We start from the raw sequence: 20,439 nt of genomic DNA on the forward strand, positions 1-20,439 counted from the left end.
GAAGCCCTTAATACTACACCTTGCACTAATGCTTTGGTGAATAGCTGGCAAATAAAACATTTTTTGATAGCAAATTAAAAGGGAATTGTATTCATTTGAATAATCACAAACATTTGTGTAACATCAACAGGTTACGAGTCTGAACGTGCTCAGATTGAATATTTCTGCTAATTCACTTGTCAATTTCCCAACTAATTAATGGAAAGGTCCTTAATATTGCAATATGTGCAGTCATCTGAGAGAGAGATTTGGGACTACCTGTACACAAATTAGTCTTTGTTAACTTTTAACATAAAAGTCAGTAGTATTATGATTTAATTCTACTTTATGGTACTAATCTCTGTTTAACAAATGGACTGAACACAGTGTAATAAATTACAATGAACTATTGAAAGACTGTTGAAAATTATAGTGTAAATGACAGGACTCTCCATTCCAGAAGACCGCACACCATGAAGCCTCGCAGGCTATGTATAAAGTTTAAAATCAATGTTTCCATTTATGTTGATACATCTCAAACAGCAGTCACCAATAGATGGTGTTCTGATTTAAGATGTATCCATCAATGAGGCAACAAAGCTAAAAACAGTCGTTTCCAAACCTCTGCTGACAAAATTCAAACAAGAAAGATTAAGCACAAACAGAACTGATTTTCCGGGGCTGATTTGCCAAGACTCAAGGGTTACATGTAGTTCACAGGCTGAATTTTGGACACCCTTGCTTCAAATATTCATCATTGGGCAAACATTTGACATGTGTTAAAGGTGACTGTTTTCAAAACATAATAAGGAAACTTTCCATATTCACCAGTGAAACTCAAACTCTCATCCCCAGCATAAAATTTTAGATACTGTGCACAAAAACAAACTTTAAAACATATTCTGGGAAATGGCAGAGGAAAAATTATTTTTCCATTCAAAATATTATTTTTTCATTTCAAGAATAAAAGGAGCAAGACACCACTTCATCAAGGCAGAAATGTACTCAGTGACCTTTGCATTAATCCTTCCAGCTGCATGGATGAATTTACTTATCAACCATTGTTGAGATCCAAGGCCCACCAATGAGTGTACTCATTTGCAATGTTTGACGCTTTTTAAAAAAATGTATCAAAGGTTGACTTGGCTACATGTATAATGTAAATAGTTTACTCCTTACATTCCAGGGTTCTGACGAAGGGTCACAAGATCTGAAATGTTAACCCTACCTTCCTCTCTCCACAGATGCTGCCTGACCTGCTGAGTTTCCAGTATTTTCTGGGGGGGTTTATGTTACATTCCAGGCTTCTGATTAACTAGGGAGTAAAAATTAACCCTGGAAGCCAATTTTTAAAAATTTGCTCACACTTCCAAAATGGATGGTAGAAGCCAGGTGGGAGATTTGTTTTTAGATTAATGTGCAGTAGATAGATTAATTAGGGGGGAAAAAGTAAAACAATTGATGAACAAACACAGCAGAGAGAGGGGGAGAGAGAAAAAAAGAGAGAGAGAGAGAGAGAGAGAATGACAAAAAGGGATAATAGCGCAACAGAATTCTTTTAATTATATTTCAAGTACTTATCTTAGTGGTTTGGATAAGTATTACGCAATAAAAGCTACTCTGGCATCTTTCAGCATCACAGTGCATGAGCTAAAAATTTATAAAACCTAAAGAGAGGAATTTGCCTGGACCTGGGAACAACCTTCAGCTTAATGCACATTTTTTCCCAGCTATATATATTGTTATTGCAGAGTGGTTAGAACTTTTTGGGACATAGAACTGCTTTTGGCAACAAAAGATGCCAATTGCACAAGACAGCTGACTTAAAGCAATCCAATACAATTTTCCACCATCTGATCATTACCTACCCACTAGATTCAACAATAAAAAAATTCATTACCTGAGTTTCAGCACTGCTCAGGGAATGTAAATCTAAAGTTGCTTCTTCTTCAATATTATCATCCAACTCCTGATCAGCTATAGGCGCCCCTTGTTCAACCAGGTCTCTTTCTTCTGTTTGCTCTACTGAATTCAGATGTTGTATCGGTATTATGTTTTCCTCCACAGAAGCTACCCCAATCTCCTTTCCACCCTCTTCTTCTGAAATCTGAGACTTGGGTCTCTTGAACCAGCCAGGCAAGAAGCGTGACAATCCTTTGCTGCCTGAAGACTGCTCCTTCTCTGCCTCCTCTTTGTGGGCTGGACCACCGTTGACTGGTGTTGTTGGTGTGCTCTGGTCTCGCCCAGTTTGCTTATCAACCACTTCTGTTGGCTGCTGATTCGCTTTTGGCTGGATTTCTGGTTTGTCCAAATTGGGACGCTCTTGTTGCTCAGAAGTTGTCTGTTGCTGATCGGCGTTTCCTATCGCAGCACTCAAGCTAATTTCTGTGGCCATGATGAAGCTACATTAAAAAAAAGTTAAAAATACTATAAGATACAAATCCTTGCTTTGGATGGTTAGACCTCAAGTACAGCATATTATAGTTCTCAGACTCAATTCTGCAGTTCCTGATAGAACTAAGTTAAAATACAGTTCTGAACTGCTGAACTGAAAAAGGAATGGTATTCAGCAAAAGTTGATGATGTCATAAGCAACATATACAATTCAAAGCAACATGACTTCCTAAAAACAAAACATACAGTTGTAAGTACATTTTTCTAATGAACTACACATACCACAAAAGCCACAATAATAGTACGTGACTGCCTGACAGGATTAATAAAAAGGCAAAGTCTGACAAACTGATTGGGAAGTAACAAGCACAATTTGTGTTTGTTATATATAATGTGAGGCTACGCCTAGAGGAACTATTCAAGAATTCCACTTCAATTTTGTTTTTGCAGTAGCAAAGAGGGTGACATTATCAACAGAAAATAATTTTTAAGATACGCACTTTTGGAACAATGCAGTTACACCCCAACTCTATGGAAACCAGCACCAAACAAGTCCACATCATCTCCAAGGGGACCACATCATCTGGTCAGTCATCATCTGCCCAATACAACATGGGGAACTCCCTTGAAAGAACTCCCCAAACTGTCAAAAAATAATTGCACATGTGGCACTGACTTGCAGATTGCATGCCAATAACTACAGAAACTATTTTATAGTGTACTTACCCAAATACCAATATGAATCAACAACTGGAACAGTTCCCCCATGCATCGCCAAAGCAATAATTTTGAGCCATGCAAAAGCCACAATACCTCACTCTGGGGCACCACATCTCACTATTTTGCCCAGTGCTCAACTTATTGAGTAGCATACACTAAACCCGCACGTGAATCTGCCAACACCACAATATTATATACAGAAAAGTGTGCCACTATACTTTCATGAACTGTCCAGAAGAGACTCCAAGGCCACCCTTAACAGTGTCACACAACACAACATTGAAGGAGGACAACCTTACTTCAATCCTCTTTTAAAAGGAACAGTTCTGGGGAGCACGCATGTACTCTTACATGGATCTTAAGTGCTGGAATACACGTTTGGGATAAAATTCAGGATTTGGCCATTTCCTGCCATAGCTTCTTTCATCAGGCCGCTTGGGTCATCAGGTTGAAATCCTTGTGAAAGTTGATGGAAAAAAAAATGTTAAGTGGGTTTAATGTCCTCCCACAGCTTCCAGCTTCTCCATCAGGCTGCATGAGGCACTAAGTTGAAAGCCTTATGAAAATCACTGAAAGTAATGAAAATGGATTTCCTCTGAGCCTTACAAGACTCCACAGTCACATTCCTCACAAGAGTGAAATCTGGCCTGCTCCTTTCTAATTACTATGTAGGCCGCCAAAAAAAGAACAAACTTGCATTTATATAGTGCCTTTCACGACCTTAGGACATTCCAAAGCCAATAGAATACTTTTGACGTATAGTCACTGTCGCAATATAAACGTGGCAGCCAATTTGCATACGGCAAGGTCCCATAAACAGCAGAGAGAGATAACCAGCTAATCAGTTTTAGCGATTAGGTTGAGGGATAAATGTTGGCCAGGATACTGGGAAAACTCCCCTGCTCTTCTTTGAATCATGCCATGGGATCTTTTACGTCCACCCGAGAAGACAGATGGGCTTCAATTTAACATCTAATCTGAAAGACAACACCTGTGACAGTGCGGCATTTCCTCAGTACTGCACTGAAGTATCAGCCTAGCTTATTTGCTCTCTGGAGTGGGGTTTGAACCCATGACATTCTGACTCAAAAAGGTCAGTGCTAACCACTGAGCCAATGTACTTTTGTAAATTATAAAAAATTCATACTATCTGCATAGGAATGCAATAAATATCCTTTAAAGTGAATGGAGCAAAAGAAACAGGAATTTTATCTTGTTTGCTACAAACTTTACTTTCACAAATGAACAACATGCTTAGGAAAAAAACAGCAATTAGTTGGAAAAGCTCTCTTCTTTAAATAAAACTTGTGCTTAACTCTCACTTCTTGGCGTAAAAATACTTACTCCAAAGTAAGCAATACGTGCGCCACGTAAACCCAAAGAGCCAGATAAGAGCTACTGAATCAATAACATTCTTCTGTAGTTTGAGACACGAGACAGCTAACAGGGCTGCCCTCTTGACAAAATGGTAACCAGCTTTAGTGCATGGACTTAAAATGACAAATGAGTGCTATTCTTCAGGGAAAAAACAAAGATATTCCTGTCACTATCAGTAACGTTAATCAGCCACCAATACTGGCTGTAAGTGGTCTGAGGTCTGATGCAGACCACTGTTCTAAGTGTTTTGTGTCTTTGGGCAGTGGCACTGAAAGACAACACAGGTTTATGGATAAATGAAATCTCATTCAATGACCTCACCACCTCTCTGTAACCAAAACCTGTGATCATGTTTAATTATGTTATATAACTGACATCAACAGTCAGAACTCCACAGTCAATGGCGGGGTGGGGGAATATACTGCAGTCATTTATTCAGAAGAAGTTGAACAGGATTGATACCCATTAGTACAATCAATTTAGTACAATGCCAGATTAAATTTGGCATTGCAAGCTGGTATACAATTTTTGATGTTACTATGATCTTGTGTACTTACAGAAAGTGTTAGTAAAAAAAAGCACAGATGTTGAGAAACTTAAATTGCCAAGTTTGATTTCTTAGGAACTGCCCAGAAGGGAAACACTGAGTAATGTAGGTGTTAACCAACATCATTTTTGTGTTCAAAAACAACAAAAAAAAAAGCAGAACAATAAACTTCATTTCCCAATTCACCTTGAAGAAAGCTGAAAACACTGTAAAACATTTCTGAGCGCTACATCTTGCCTACATGATGAAACAAAGCAAGATGCCCTAAGGAGCAAGCATTGCCATCTCACTTCAATAACAGCCTATCAGACCAAGAAGTAGCGCAGCATTAAAGAAAGAAGACTTGCATTTATATAGCGCCTTTCATGACCTCAGGACGTCCCAAAGCGCTTTGCAGCCAATTAAGTCCTTATAGAAGGGGAGTTATCTAGGATCTCTATTAATGCTGCTGCAAGCTCATATTCAAGTGACATGACAAAGCAGGATATCCCCCATGTAACAATACGAACTGCCTATACGGATTAAGTTAATAATACATTCAAAAATATTTCAACTGGAAGATTTACTTCTGCGAATGCCACAGATGTGTTAACATGTTGTTAAAAAACAATACTTCAACATAAAATTTCAAAAATAAATTCCCAAATTTGGCTGGCCAAATCTTGATCTTCAGATCCCAACTAAAAGACAGTGACTTTTTTTTTTTTAAGTACTTCAGAAAATAGCAATCAATTTTTTTTAAAAAACTCGTTCATGGGATGTGGGCGTCGCTGGCGAGGCCGGCATTTATTGCCTATCCCTAATTGCCCTTGAGAAGGTGGTGGTGAGCCGCCTTCTTGAACCGCTGCAGTCTGCGTGGTGAAGGTTCTTCCACAGTGCGGTTAGGAAGGGAGTTCCAGGATTTTGACCCAGGGACGATAAAGGAACGGCGATATATTTCCAAGTCGGGATGGTGTGTGACTTGGAGGGGAACGTGCAGGTGGTGGTGTTCGGATATACCTGCTGCTCTTGTCCTTCTAGGTGGTAGAAGTCGCGGGTTTGGGAGGTGATGTCAAAGATGCCTTGGCGAGTTGCTGCACTGCATCCTGTGGATGGTACACACTGCAGCCACAGTGCGCCGGTGGTGAAGGGAGTGAATGTTTAAGGTGGTGAATGGGGTGCCAATCAAGCAGGCTGCTTTGTCCTGGATGGTGTCGAGCTTCTTGAGTGTTGTTGGAGCTGCACTCATCCAGGCAAGTGGAGAGTATTCCATCACACTCCTGACTTGAAGATGGTGGAAAGGCTTTGGGGAGTCAGGAGGTGAGTCACTCGTCACAGAATATCCTGCCTCTGACCTGCACTTGTAGCCACCGTATTTATATGGCTGGTCCAGTTAAGTTTCTGGTCAATGGTGACCCCCAGGATGTTGATGGTGGGGGATTCGGCGATGGTAATGCCATTGAATGTCAAGGGGAGGTGGTTAGACTCTCTTGTTGGAGATGGTCATTGCCTGGCACTTGTCTGGCACAAATGTTACTTGCCACTTATCAGCCCAAGCCTGGATGTTGTCCAGGTCTTGCTGCATGTGGGCTCGCACTGCTTCATTATTTGAAGGGTTGCGAGTGGAACTGAACACTGTGCAATCATCAGTGAACATCCCCATTTCTGACCTTACAATGGAGGGAAGGTCATTGATGAAGCAGCTAAAGATGGTTGGGCCTAGGACACTGCCCTGAGGAACTCCTGCAGCAATATCCTGGGGTCGAGATGATTGGCCTCCAACAACCACTACCATCTTCCTTTGTGCTAGGTATGACTCCACCCACTGGAGAGTTTTCCCCCTGATTCCCATTGACATCAATTTTACTAGGGCTCCTTGGTGCCACACTCAGTCAAATGCTGCCTTGATGTCAAGGGCTGCCACTCTCACCTCACCTCTGGAATTCAACTCTTTTCTCCATGTTTGGACCAAGGCTGTAATGAGATCTGGAGCCCAGTGGTCCTGGCGGAACCCAAACTGAGCATCAGTGAGCAGGTTATTGGTGAGTAAGTGCCGCTTGATAGCACTGTCGACGACACCTTCCATCACTTTGCTGATGATTGAGAGTAGACTGATGGGGCGGTAATTGGCCAGATTGGATTTGTCCTGCTTTTTGTGGACAGGACATACCTGGGCAATTTTCCACATTGTTAGGTAGATGCCAGTGTTGAAGCTGTACTGGAACAGTTTGGCTAGAGGCGCAGCTAGTTCTGGTGCACAAGTCTTCAGCACTACAGCCGGGATGTTGTCAGGGCCCATAGCCTTTGATGTATCCAGTGCACTCAGCCGTTTCTTGATATCACGTGGAGTGAATCGAATTGGCTGAAGACTGGCTTCTGTGATGGTGGGGATATCGGGAGGAGGCAGAGATGGATCGTCCACTCGGCACTTCTGGCTAAAGATAGTTGCAAACACTTCAGCCTTGTCTTTTGCACTCACGTGTTGGACTCCGCCATCATTGAGGATGGGGATGTTTGCAAAGCCTTCTCCTCCCGTTAGTTGTTTAATTGTCCACCACCATTCACAACTGGATGTGGCAGATCTGATCCGTTGGTTGTGGAATCCCTTAGCTCTGTCTATAGCATGTTCCTTCTGCTGTTTAGCATGCATGTAGTCCTGAGTTGTAGCTTCACCAGGTTGGCACCTCATTTTTCGGTACGCCCGGTGCTGCTCCTGGCATGCTCTTCTACACTCTTCATTGAGCCAGGGTTGATGCCCTGGCTTGTTGGTAATGATAGAGTGAGGAATATGCTGGGCCTTGAGGTTACAGATTGTGCTGGAATACAATTTTGCTGCTGCTGATGGCCCACAGCGCCTCATGGATGCCCAGTTTTGAGCTGCTAGATCTGTTCTGAATCTATCCCATTTAGCATGGTGGTGGTGCCACACAACATGTTGGATGGTTCCTCAGTGCGAAGACGGGACTTCGTCTCCACAAGGACTGTGCGGCGGTCACTCCTACCAATACTGTCATGGACAGATGCATTTGCGACAGGTAGATTGGTGAGGACAAGGTCAAGTAAGTTTTTCCCTCGTGTTGCTTCGCTCACCACCTGCTGCAGGCCCAGTCTTGGCAGCTATGTCCTTCAGAACTCGGCCAGCTCTGTCAGTAGTGGTGCTACCGAGCCACTCTTGGTGATGGACATTGAAGTCCCCCACCCAGAGTACATTCCCTTGCTAACCTCAGTGCTTCCTCCAAGTGGTGTTCAACATGGAGGAGGACTGAATCATCAGCTGAGGGAGGGCGGTAGGTGGTAATCACCTTCCACTACAATATATTATAGTAAACTGTACATTGTACTTAAGAAGGGAGGGATATGCATATGGACATACCTTCGCAGATGATATGGTTTGGCAAACTTGTGTGTGTGGGGGTGGCGGGGGGTCTAGTCTGCTTTAATCCCCATTTTAAACACTGGGTTGAACAGTGGGATATGGTAGTGAGTGTCTCAAGTGCAGTATTATGGCTTTGCATAGCTCTAGAGTGGATCTGATTGAAAAATACAAAAAAAGCATCTGCCTCAATTGTTGCTTCATATTGGAACCTAGAAATCCTAGTGGTTGCCAACTTCAATCTGGACACAGCCCTTTTGGACCACGTTGACGGGTACTTTGGTCTTTCTCCTCTCCTTTCAACCACAGCACAATCCCAATGTGAATTAAGTTACCGTTTATATGCCAGCGGCTTAACAGTTCTCCTCGATTGCATGATAAGGAGTTCTGACCAATGAAGAACATGCAAAAGGCTTTGAGGTGGATTTGTGGTAAAAAGGGATAAACCGTTACAAGGGTGGGAGGGCACTGATCTACACTGACCTGTCACTCAGCACACTGGAGGCAGAGTCAGCCTCAAATGCCTTATGAGCACCTGGATTATGCAAATGGAAATGAGCAAGTCTGTGATGCTGCATTGGACATTTGACATCCAGAACATCAAAGTAGCTGGCATGGTGCAAGCTGCCTTGTGTAGGTCCCTTTAACGTGAAGGCAGACATCCTTCATGTCACTGATTACGAAATTCAAAATTGAGACAACTGCTACTGGAAGGCTTCACCTGGATGCTGGGTATGAGAACACGCGCTCAACTAGGGCACAGTGTCCAACATGATTGGATTGCAGAGAGGCAGACATCTGCTGTGGAAGTTTTGCACCTCCAACTGCTCAATGGGCTAGTAGGTGTGGTAAGAGTATGGCAACAATGTGTTCAGACACTGTTCATGAGGCGCTCTTAATATCTGTTGTCTGAATAATGAGGGTTTAAACCCATGTCATCAGTTATCTAATGACTAATTAATGGCTGTCTTCAGGAAAATAAGTGGGGTCTCTATAAGAGTTATAGTGGTTCCTGGATGAAATGCCTAGTGACAAAAGTTTTTGGCAGACTCAATTGTCCAAAGCCAAAGCCTGACAGGATACTGTTGATGACTGACCAGCCAATCTGACTCACTAATGGAACCTGGGTGTGGGGGGGGGGAGGGGGGGGTGCGGGGGCGATGGTAAGAATGTTGCTGGAGACTGTGATCCTTCCCCATTAGTTCCAAATAACTCTACAAGCCAATATCCTAATGGGTAGGTTGATCCTGGCTAGAAAAGCACTGGGAGGCTTATCGCTGTGAACTGGTAACGTGCATGGTTTTAGTTGATTAAACTTCAGCAATACCCCTGTGAACACTTGGGTGTTCTGAATCTTCGGATCTGCCAACCTGCACCCAAGTTCTCTTGACTCTAGTAAATGGGGCATGTCCATATCGGAAGAGTATGTGCATTCGTGTGTGGATTTCCCAGTAGCTTGGCTTGGAGACTCAAACATAGCAAAGGGTTTCAATGTATCAGATAACCAGCCAACCAAAGAAAAATGGACAGCAGTTTAGGTCCATTGGATGCACTTGTACAGTAATGTCACACTGCTCTAAGTGAAGGATTGCTAACATGTAATGCATAGTAAATCACCATATTTACCTTCAATCAGAAGACATGCCCAACACTAACTCCATTTTTTAACCCTACTGCAACATGATGCTGTGATTCAAGAATCATTGAGGATACCACAGGATGATTTATAATCACACTGTTGCGCACAGCTGAAAAAATACTCTGTCTTAATTGACAGACCTTATCACGAAGAACTGCTGTATTTTTACTACAAAAAAATAGTTTGAACAGAACAAAATCCTTATCTTCACAGAGTACTGCAATTTGGAATGGTTTCATGGTTCTACACATTTCCTAAATTCAATTTGTAAATGCAGTTACAAAGCAGGATCAGAAAAGTGCATAGGTTGTTTTTTCATTGGCATATGTTCTGAAAACTGCCCAACCTTGTTAGAGTACAACAATCCTGCCTCCATCGAATGATTTACAGTATAAAGCTTAAGGACCATCACATACTGTAAACTAGGTATAGTACCAACATTTTAAAAGAATAATTTCTGAATTCTTAATAGATAAAAAAATGCAGTTTAAGATTCTGTAACAGATGCACTTTTATTCATAATGCAGCCTCTAATAAACAGACAGTTCATTGGGGTTACATTAAGACATTAGGAATAAATAATACATTGAAGTGTTATAGAAGTCTAAAGAAAAAGCACCTTTTATGCAAAGGTGTGGTTAACACCACAACTGCAGTTTCACTGCTTTGTAACAATGGTAAATTTGTAGCCTGTGAATGCGCCAAGTCATTGGAACTCAGCTGATATAAAAAGATCTATTGTGAAGATGCAAAGTTTAGCCTCAGTTTGTTAGTGGAATCGTCAATGGTTAAAGTTGAAGGGACAACTGATTGCAAAAAATAGGCAAGTTTTTCATAATCTTTGATAAATACATGGCAACATAATCTACATAACAAATCACTGTTGTTTATATACAACTAAAAATGGTGCAGTTTTTTCTCCTCAATATGGTAACAAACTTCTTTAAAATGCATAAATAATGGTGTTATGCAAGAATTACACAATGTTACATATAATGTACAGTACAGAAACAGGCCATTCGGCCCAACAAGTCCATACTGATGTTTATGCTCCACACGAGCCTCCTCCATTCCTACTTTAGCTAACCTTATCAGCATATCCTTCTATTCCTTTCTCTCTCATGTGTTCATCTAGCTTACTCTTAAATGTATACAACATGTTGCATTACTACTTACCCATCAAGAGACTCCAAACTCTCGTGCATCCTACCTCCTTTCACACCACCATGCCTTCAGTTGCCTGGGTCACACACTCTAAGCTCCCTAGCCTCTCCAACTTTAAGATCGTCCTTTAAATCCAGCTCTTTGACCACAACTTTGGGTCACTCCTCCTAATCTCTCCTTCATCTCAGTATTTGTTTTTCTCATGCCTCTGTGAAGGATCTGGAGATGTTTTTCTATGTTAAAGGTACTATTTAAATGCAAGTTGCTGTACCCCAAGTGTGCCTATTCAAAGTATCCCAATTTTGAGAGTTATCTAATAGAAACAGCTCAGTGACCAGAAGCAAACTAAATTTAAAAAAAATAGCACTATAAACAAATTATACATAGAATATCTAAGATCTATCTTATCAGGTTGATATGCCTTTTCCAATACACTCAAATGAAAATATACCAGACTCTACTATATTACGGGGTCTGTCTCGACATGGATTTTAGTATTGTAATGCAACAATACAAGTTTCCTTTCAATACCATAGCACAGCATCCCGTATTTCCTGTGATCTATTGCCTGTTTACATTTTCTAGTTTGCTGTTTCAACAACATTATTTTATTCCTTTATATAATGATCCGATGGGACTTCAGGAAAACTGCAGGTCAAACCTCTGACAATGCACAACAGGAGAATGTTTAACAGCAAAAATACTACAGATTCTGCATGTTCCAAGAGCCAGTAATAAGAACAAAAGTAATTAGCACTTTAACAAAATTAGTATTTTATTGGAGAAAGTTACATTCAGTACTGCATTACCTTATGTGGCAAAAAGTAAATGGAGCATCGAGTCCAATGCTTACCAATGACACCGGTGAATTCAAATTTATATTATTCCAAACTGGTTTGCAGCATATGGGAAGTTAATGCATAAAGCAACCAGTTTTTAAATGTACATTAGCTAAGTGCTTTCCTGCAGAATTGTTCTAAGTTAAAGTTAGTAAATACATTTACTAACATTAAATATATTAATGCAATATTTTTAAAAATGCTCATTAAATGTTTATAAAAATATTCACACTTTACATACCACAAAACCAAAATATCTGACCAAACCATGTGCCCATATGTTCAGTACAATGCCACAGAATGTCAAGTCTAATAGCAACACTGCCAAAAAATTAACTGTAGAACTATTTTACTATATATAAGATATATCATGCGCTAAACACACTGTAACCTATTTGGTAATCAGCACTGTACACAACAAAGCCTATTACAGTACTGTCACTCCATTAAAAGGACAAAAACCCTTGTATCTGGCAAAAAACAGGCTTATTTTCAGCTGCTAAAACAAATTACTGCATGCATCAACATCTGCATGATGCCAAATTCTTTACAAATTGTAGCGGCCCACTGATAACACACAGCAAAGGCTTACACTGTCAGCATCCACACCCAGACAATGAACTGAAAAGATTCCAAATCCTCTTTTCTGCAAGCTCTGTAGCTACCATTGTTTACTTTGAAACTGACTGAACTGCAGCCACTAATCTGCTTAGTCAAATACAGTCCAAAATGCAAAAATAAAAAAAACTCAAGCTGGATAGCCTGGATTTTTCTCTTCCTACATTGTTTTTAATTGACCTCACCCACTCACATCTAAGATAAATTTAACACTGCCGTCACACATCACTTTTCCGCACACAAACAAGTTGATACAAACCACCCACCTGATTTGTTTTACTATCGTACAGTATATAAATGTTTGGGATCTTTGAGTTCAAAGTAAATTCACAAAGCTGGTGTGTGCGAGTCACGACTCAGGCTTTTGTTATACTGACAAGCAGAATGGAAGAGGAGCCCCAAATCCTAGAGAACGGTGACATTCACACTGCTGTCAACAATCTCCACCCATCTCTGTTGAGGATGACAGCTAGCAGTTTAAAAAGCCCTTCCCTCACTTACTTAACATCCACTAGTATCAGATGCCTAGTTTGTTAATTCCAAGAACACTACTGTTCAAGAAACTGACAGGAAAATCAGAATTTTTCTTCAACAATATAGCATCTGCAAAGTAATTTTGTTCTCAAGATAGTTTTAAACATGTTCCAGAATTGAATTCAAATACTTTGATCAAAACAGTACAGAAAATTGCTCAACTTTATAAAATGTCAAGACGGACTAGTTAATTCTTCACAAGTACCAATGACTGAATACATCAAGCTCAGCTCGCAAAACAAAATCACCACTAAATGAGATCACAAGTATAACCTATGGGCTATTCAAATTGCTGTTTCAAATTCTAAGCACAACAGTTAAATGATTTACAATAAGCAAAAGCTAATTTTCCTGTATTTATGAAAATGATATCCAACATTTACAAACTTCTAAGTTTACATATTACAAGATTACACCAACATATTGTTAATCATTTTAGGAATGGGAGAATTATTTTTTGAAATTGCACACAACAAATTAATCAATCAGAGTATGAAAATTCTACGTATGAATAGCTTTGCTCCAACAGCACATATTAAACTCAACAGCAACCCAAGACTACGTAGATCTCTACAATTCAATCCTGGTCATACTATTTCTCAGTATTTAATGATTATTTCTACAATTTTTCAGTGTAGATAGATCAACAAGAACAAAAGCAACCAATACCTGTACATTGAGCCACAGTCAGCAAATATAGGATCCAAAACAGAATATCCATCCCAAGAATTTAACTGGATATAAGTTTTAAAAATGGGCAACATTCACACAAGGTGATGGAAGTTTAAATCCCTACTCTGAACTTCTGATCTCATCTATCCTGTGGTGCAGCAGTGCCAAGGAGAGGCCAGGGTATGGTAACATAGTGTTTATGTTACTGGGCTAGTAAACGAGAGGCCTGGACTAATAATCCAGAGAACCGGAGAATTTGAGTTCAGTTTAAAAAAAAATCCTGGAACAAAGAGCTGGTATCAATAAAAAGTGACCATGAAGTTGTTGGATTGTCGTAAAAACCCTACTGGCTCACTAATGCCTTTTAATTGACACAAACCACCTACCCGGTTTGTTTTACTATCGCACAGTAAGGTCCTTTAGGGAAGGAAACCAGGTCTGGCCTATACATGACTCCAATCCCACACCAATGTGGTTGACTCTTAACTGCCCTCTGAAATGGCCTAGCAAGCCACATAGTTGTATCAAACCAATACAAATAAGAATAAAAAGGGTCAATTGAAAATTTCAAAACTGAGATTGATAGATTTTTGTTAGGCATGGGTATTAAGGGATATGGAACCAAGGCGGGTAAATGGAGTTAAAATACAGATCAGCTATTATCTAACTGAATGGCGGAACAGGCTGGAGGGGCTGAATGGCCTACTCCTGTTCCTGTTTTACACAAGTGCCGCGAGTCGTAAGAAATACTGTGCTTGAATTGTAATATTGTGATCGCTTCGTGTAATGTATGTGTTTGAATTGTGCTGGTTTGGAACTGTGATATTTACATAGAATTTAAAGATACACACAGTTCAATGAAATAAAGTATATTTTGAAATTAAAAAGTGTCAGAGGACTATTGGACTGCGGAGAGCATCACAGCTTAAGACAATTCTGTCCTTACCTGGCATCCACACACTTGCACCAGGAAATGCTGGACAGTGATCAGGAGTGGGAACCCTGGTCGATTTTTCCATCCCAACCAGCAGCATAGAAACTAACTATGGCACCACTACTGCAGCTAACTCAGCACAGATAAAGAATCAAACTGCAACCAGCCTTGGCTGTAATGGTTCAGTTTTTCACTGTCTTAACTGGCTGAGCCTTCAGAGTGGTGTACAGAGTAGTATTGACATTTAGGGAGGTTTGTCCCAATGGGCTACACTCGATCCTAAACCTGTGAGCTGCTCTCTATCCTGAAACATTGCAACAGACAAACATTAGAAAATTAACAAAAATTCAGAATTGGCCCAGTATTAAAATCCCACCAGAAATGCATGCTACTCAGTCAACTTTAAAAGCAGAGCTGACAAATTAACTACTGTATATTGCTTTTATAGTATTATGGCTGGGAAGCAACAAAACCAGTTTGTTTCTAATGTTGCTAAGCGGGCTTCAATTTATGAACACTCCTCAAATGGCATTTGCATTGTGACAGCATAACCTACAAATGATGATTGGGAAAAATACATTAATAAATGGCATCACCCCATAAAAAAAACACATTGCAAACATTTACATTGTAGCAGATATTGCATCCACAGTAGCACAAACTTCTCCAAGTGGTCCACAGGAGAGTTTTAAAAACCCCTCTTGAAAGTCTTTCTGACTTCAAGACAAACTGAAAGATTGAAAATGTTCCTTTAACTAGCCAAGTACAGCCAGAGGCTTAGCGAAACAGTACAACTGACTGCACTGTCCTCTTAGGGGCTTAAAAAAAACACGGCAGTTATTAAGAGCATCCAATCATAATAGTTTCCCTTTCACTTCTGTCACTGGCCATGAGGGCAGTCAATTTAAAGCATCACTATGCTGCTGACCTTCAGCTGAACCTATGAATAATCAGTTGGAAATGCTAATAGGTCTGTAACAAAGTATTTATTTCTTTTTCTTAAAGCTGTTGGAATCTGCCGTGAGAAATGAGAAATTTTCATTCTACAGTGGTGTGTCTGAAAAAAAATCAATGGCTGGGATGGAATGCACACCCATGGCCATAACAATTAACTTTACATTTGTTGGGATTACCACAGACAACTGAAGAACAGTATAGCAATAACATTAGCCACCATTGGTACATAGGTTCTTCACAGATGCTACTGCTTGAATACTACAAATTTAAAAAGGCATCATAGCTCTATCTTTTGCAATTATATTCTACATGGTTCTACAATTCTACCACGAAAATCCCCTGAAAATGGATTTGGTTATTTGTGTCTGATGCAGTAATATATTTTGCACATTTTTTAAGATTATAAAGTGGAATTAGAAACATGGTGCAGCAGCAAGTTGGAGGACGAATATACAGTGGAATGATAAGGGCTTGTGCCTATTATCCCTGACACTGTAGGATTTTCAATTGTAGGCACACTATCAGAGACACAGAGAGAGAATGGAAACCAAGTGGTAGAATTTCCTGTGGGGGCATAATCAGGAAGTTAGATTCAAAATTATGCCCATTCCTGTACCCATCTTGCTGATGTCTATTTACACCTAAATTTCCTGTCAATCTCATTAGTAAAGAGATTTACAGAATGTAAACATGGGCATAAATAATCAGAGCCTGAGGAAAGTGCTGAACTCTCACCATATGTTCCTTCTTTAAAGTATGAAAATTAAAGTCTCAATCCATCTAACTACTTTTCATGCACATTAGGCACAGCATATTTAAGAACATGGAATCATGAAAGCATTTCAATTTTTAATGTAGCTCTTATTGATGCCATAAAAATACATTCAAAGAAACAGAAATTCAATGCAGATCTCCAATAAGGATCAATAAATAAATAAATCAATCAATGAAACACAAGGAAAATGACCTTTCCGATCGCGCCTAAAATTCTGGGCTTAATTTTACACCCGTTTGAACCAGCATAATTGCAGGAAATTCACATGTACGGTTCTTTAGCCTGGGGGACGAAACATTATAATGAGCCTAGATGCATTCGGGAGCAGGGATCGATAAACGAGCATAAAAGAGCGAGGAAATTTGGGTGTAGTGTAATTATGTCTGGAACACACTTGCACTCGAGTTTCCTAGATCTTTTATGTCAAGTATTTGCTTTACGCCCTAATCACATATCTCTGGGTACAAACGCACAGGAAATTCCACTCCCAGGTGATTTTCCAGTGAGGAATTTTTCTTTTGGTGGGAGGGAGGAAGGAAGGAAAATGTCAAGAGCCTGAATTATCTTACAAGATTTCTAACAATGTTAGCAAACTAAGAGCAGGTCACTATTGCATAATATAGACTAATAAAAGTATATGAACTTGAGGAGAAAAATAACTAACCTTCCCCAGCCAAAAAGAATACATAGCACAGGATAGTTAGGATATTGACAAACACCACTGCATGCTCTCAGGTGGCTTAATTAGTAAAGATAGTGCACAACTGGGCCATATAGATCAGAAAGTCTCCATTCAATTCCTGGTCCGTGTTGTGTTCGTTGATCTTAGCCAGGACAGTGGTAAGGATGCTACAATTGGCCTCAGCACCCCTGGCTAGGGAGTCAATTTTCCTACTCTTTATTAATATTTAGGTGATTTCTCTGTGCACGTGTGAATGTTGAAGACAGATTTGGGTTTAGTTGTGATGATCCTCATGACCAAATAGCCTACCAACACACATTGTCTGGGCTTACACAAGAAAAATGGCCACATGGGTAAGGTACCAAGGATTGGTCAAAGTCTATCAAACTGTGCCCTAGCAGAAGCTCTTGGCTTGAGGACAGAAGAGGAAAGAAAACTTGAAACAAAAAAAATTACTATTGCAGTTCTCAGAGGATTAAACAAACCAGACATAATCTCTCTAGATTGCACTACAATCCGGTCCAGTCTACTCATTTGAGGCCAATCCACTTAATCCAAAAACCATTATGTAACCAGTACAGTACTTGCTAGCCATGAGCATGAATTCATGCATCAAAACTCAAGACAACTGTACAACCCATTGATGACATGAAATTTCTAGTACAGAAATAAATGTAAGTACAATGAACAGGTAGCCTTAAAAGTTTCACAATGTTAATACAAATCCTGAACAGAAATTGGATATATTTTTTAATTTAATGGCAGGGATACTGGTCCAGATCCTGACAATCTCAAACATTCAGATCTTGAGATAAAGCACGCAGCTCTGTTCTTTGTAGTAGTGTTGATGCAATCCACGCTTTGGAACTCAATGCAATTCTTACAGCATATTTTCAAATTTTAGAGAGTTTACCAATTCCTCCAATGTGCACCACCATATGAAACTGTTATCAATGAACAATTCTGGGTCATGAGATTATAACCAACTGGAAATCAAAACATTGCCAGCACTCAATTCACTTGAGACACTTCACATCACTCCTTTGCTGGAGTATTCAAAGGTGAAAACAATCCTCAAGAACAATTTCAAAACCACGACACTAAGACCAAAATACTTCTTCTCAAAAGGGAGAAAAAAGAATGCAGCCTTTTCATGGACAGTTGGCACCCAATGGCTTGCACACAGCTCCAGGAAAACACAAAAGACCACCTGCTTTTTTTAAAAAAGAACAATTTAACACTGCAGCATCACTTCTACCTAAAACTTCATTAAAATGCTTATACATATGTAGTCGCATGCTCCAAGATCTTTATGCAGAGCTACATTCATACATCTATGGAAACAGAGCCCTATTAAATATACCTCAAGACATTCAGCAATGGCTCTAACACCCAAACTACAACAGCACGACTGTACAAATGGGGGTCCTGTCCTATGATGAGTTATAAAACTCATGACCTAGACATCGTAACCACTCTTATGCAATTGCTTGTTTCTTGTTTTTGTTTTTCTTTGTGTCCATTGTTTTGTATATCATGGGGCTTGTACATACACCATACAGTATGTAGAAAGTTTATGGATACTTAGCTCAACACTTACTAATACATTATAATCCTCAATTTACATTTCAAAAGGTCAGATTGAAAAGCAAACAACACAATCACCAATCTCCATTTTCAATTAGTACGTTGTGCACCAATTGTGGATTCACAGTAAACTGTCAATAAATACAACAGAGCTGTATTGCTGCATGCTGCAGCACTGATAATTTCATTTGAATATGCTCTATTTGCATCTTATGAAGCATGAGATTAAATGCCACTTCAACAAGATTGACTATTTAAAATTCAGAACGAACTAAAAAAATTGCTTAACATTGCGCACCAACCAATTCCACAGGGAAAGAATGACAACACATTTAAAATTTGACATTATAGAAATTAAATAGTAGCCAGAACCAAATTGCACATATAGAATTTGCAGAAATGCTCTAATCAATGAAACCACTACCAAGCCATAAGAGCCTCTACACAGTCATTAAAATTTCAGTAAAGCTTAATGGTAACATGCGAAACTTTCATAACTATGTTTACTTGAACTTTGAAAAACACCCAGCAGCACAACTGTAGATTGTCATTTCAAGCATTGTAAACAATTTTACAACACCAAGTTATAGTCCAACGATTTTATTTGAAATCTACAAGCTTTCGGAGGCTTCCTCCTTCCTCAGGTAAATGTCAGGAACCCTGACATTTACCTGAGGAAGGAGGAAGCCTCCGAAAGCTTGTAGATTTCAAATAAAATCGTTGGACTATAACTTGGTGTTGTAAAATTGTTTACAATTGTCAACCCCAGTCCATCACCGGCATCTCCACATCATTTCAAGCATTGATTGCACCTGGAGAACAGTTTTGAGCTATACAACACATCTGTCACGGGTGATGCTAGTGGTGGCAGCAATTACAGCCAACGAATTAACAGCAGCACACAAGTATATTGAAATTATATGGACCTAAGTGCATTTGCCCTCCTGTAGTGAATCAGCATCCTTACACTAAAATCAGCCTAACACCACGACTGAGCTTGAGCTGTTAACTGTGACAATCACCATTTTCTAGCTGTTTACTGAAATTTTAAAATGCTGCTGACAGTGAAGGTTATTGAAATAACTTTAAAAGTAACGAAAAAGTACAGGAATGACACAGCTATTAGTCGCATTTATAAATGGAAGCTTTGCACTGGTATAAATTTAGTATTTTTATATTACACACTTGTCAATCTCCATGGTGTCACACATGGGGAGTCTAGACTTGATTACAATCAGGTGAAATGGGATTAGAGGTTGGGGATAATTGGATCAGGGCAAGCAGCAGTAATTCGTGCCAATTTTAAAGTCATACATTCTGTCTTTATTTTTATACTATGTCCAAATGGAAACTGCCAATGTAAACTTGTCATGCCATCATTACATGCTCTCATCAGGGCTGATGCTGCACCACTTCTACTGGCAGGAGAGTGTAATTACAGTGTGACAAATTTACATAGGCAATTTCCATTATAAATGTGGATATTGGAACTTATAATGGAAAAAGTTGACAGGAAGTGCATGCAAATGTAAAATGTAAAAATTCAAAACGTAGGATCTAGAACATTATAAGTCACACAAATGGTGAGAAACCTGTCATATACAGTTCACAAATTAAAACTGCTGAATTGCTCTTTTGAGAGCGCAATACATAGCCGCAGTTCATACAA

The 20,439-nt window shown here is 39.7% G+C and overlaps 1 protein-coding gene across 10 annotated transcripts in view; it reads right to left on the bottom strand.

Moving 5' to 3' along the window:
* LOC137342698 (protein 4.1-like) overlaps positions 1-20,439 on the bottom strand; it is a 108,137-nt gene that overhangs the window by 71,308 nt on the left and 16,390 nt on the right. For all 10 annotated transcript variants that reach the window (XM_068006812.1, XM_068006815.1, XM_068006808.1 and 7 more), the window contains exon 2: positions 1,880-2,381. In XM_068006812.1, the coding sequence (XP_067862913.1) occupies positions 1,880-2,374 (495 nt within the window). In that variant the 5' untranslated portion in view covers positions 2,375-2,381. The remainder of the gene's footprint in view (positions 1-1,879; positions 2,382-20,439) is intronic.

Source organism: Heptranchias perlo, chromosome 26 (genome assembly GCF_035084215.1).
Source record: "Heptranchias perlo isolate sHepPer1 chromosome 26, sHepPer1.hap1, whole genome shotgun sequence".
NCBI lineage: Eukaryota > Metazoa > Chordata > Chondrichthyes > Hexanchiformes > Hexanchidae > Heptranchias > Heptranchias perlo.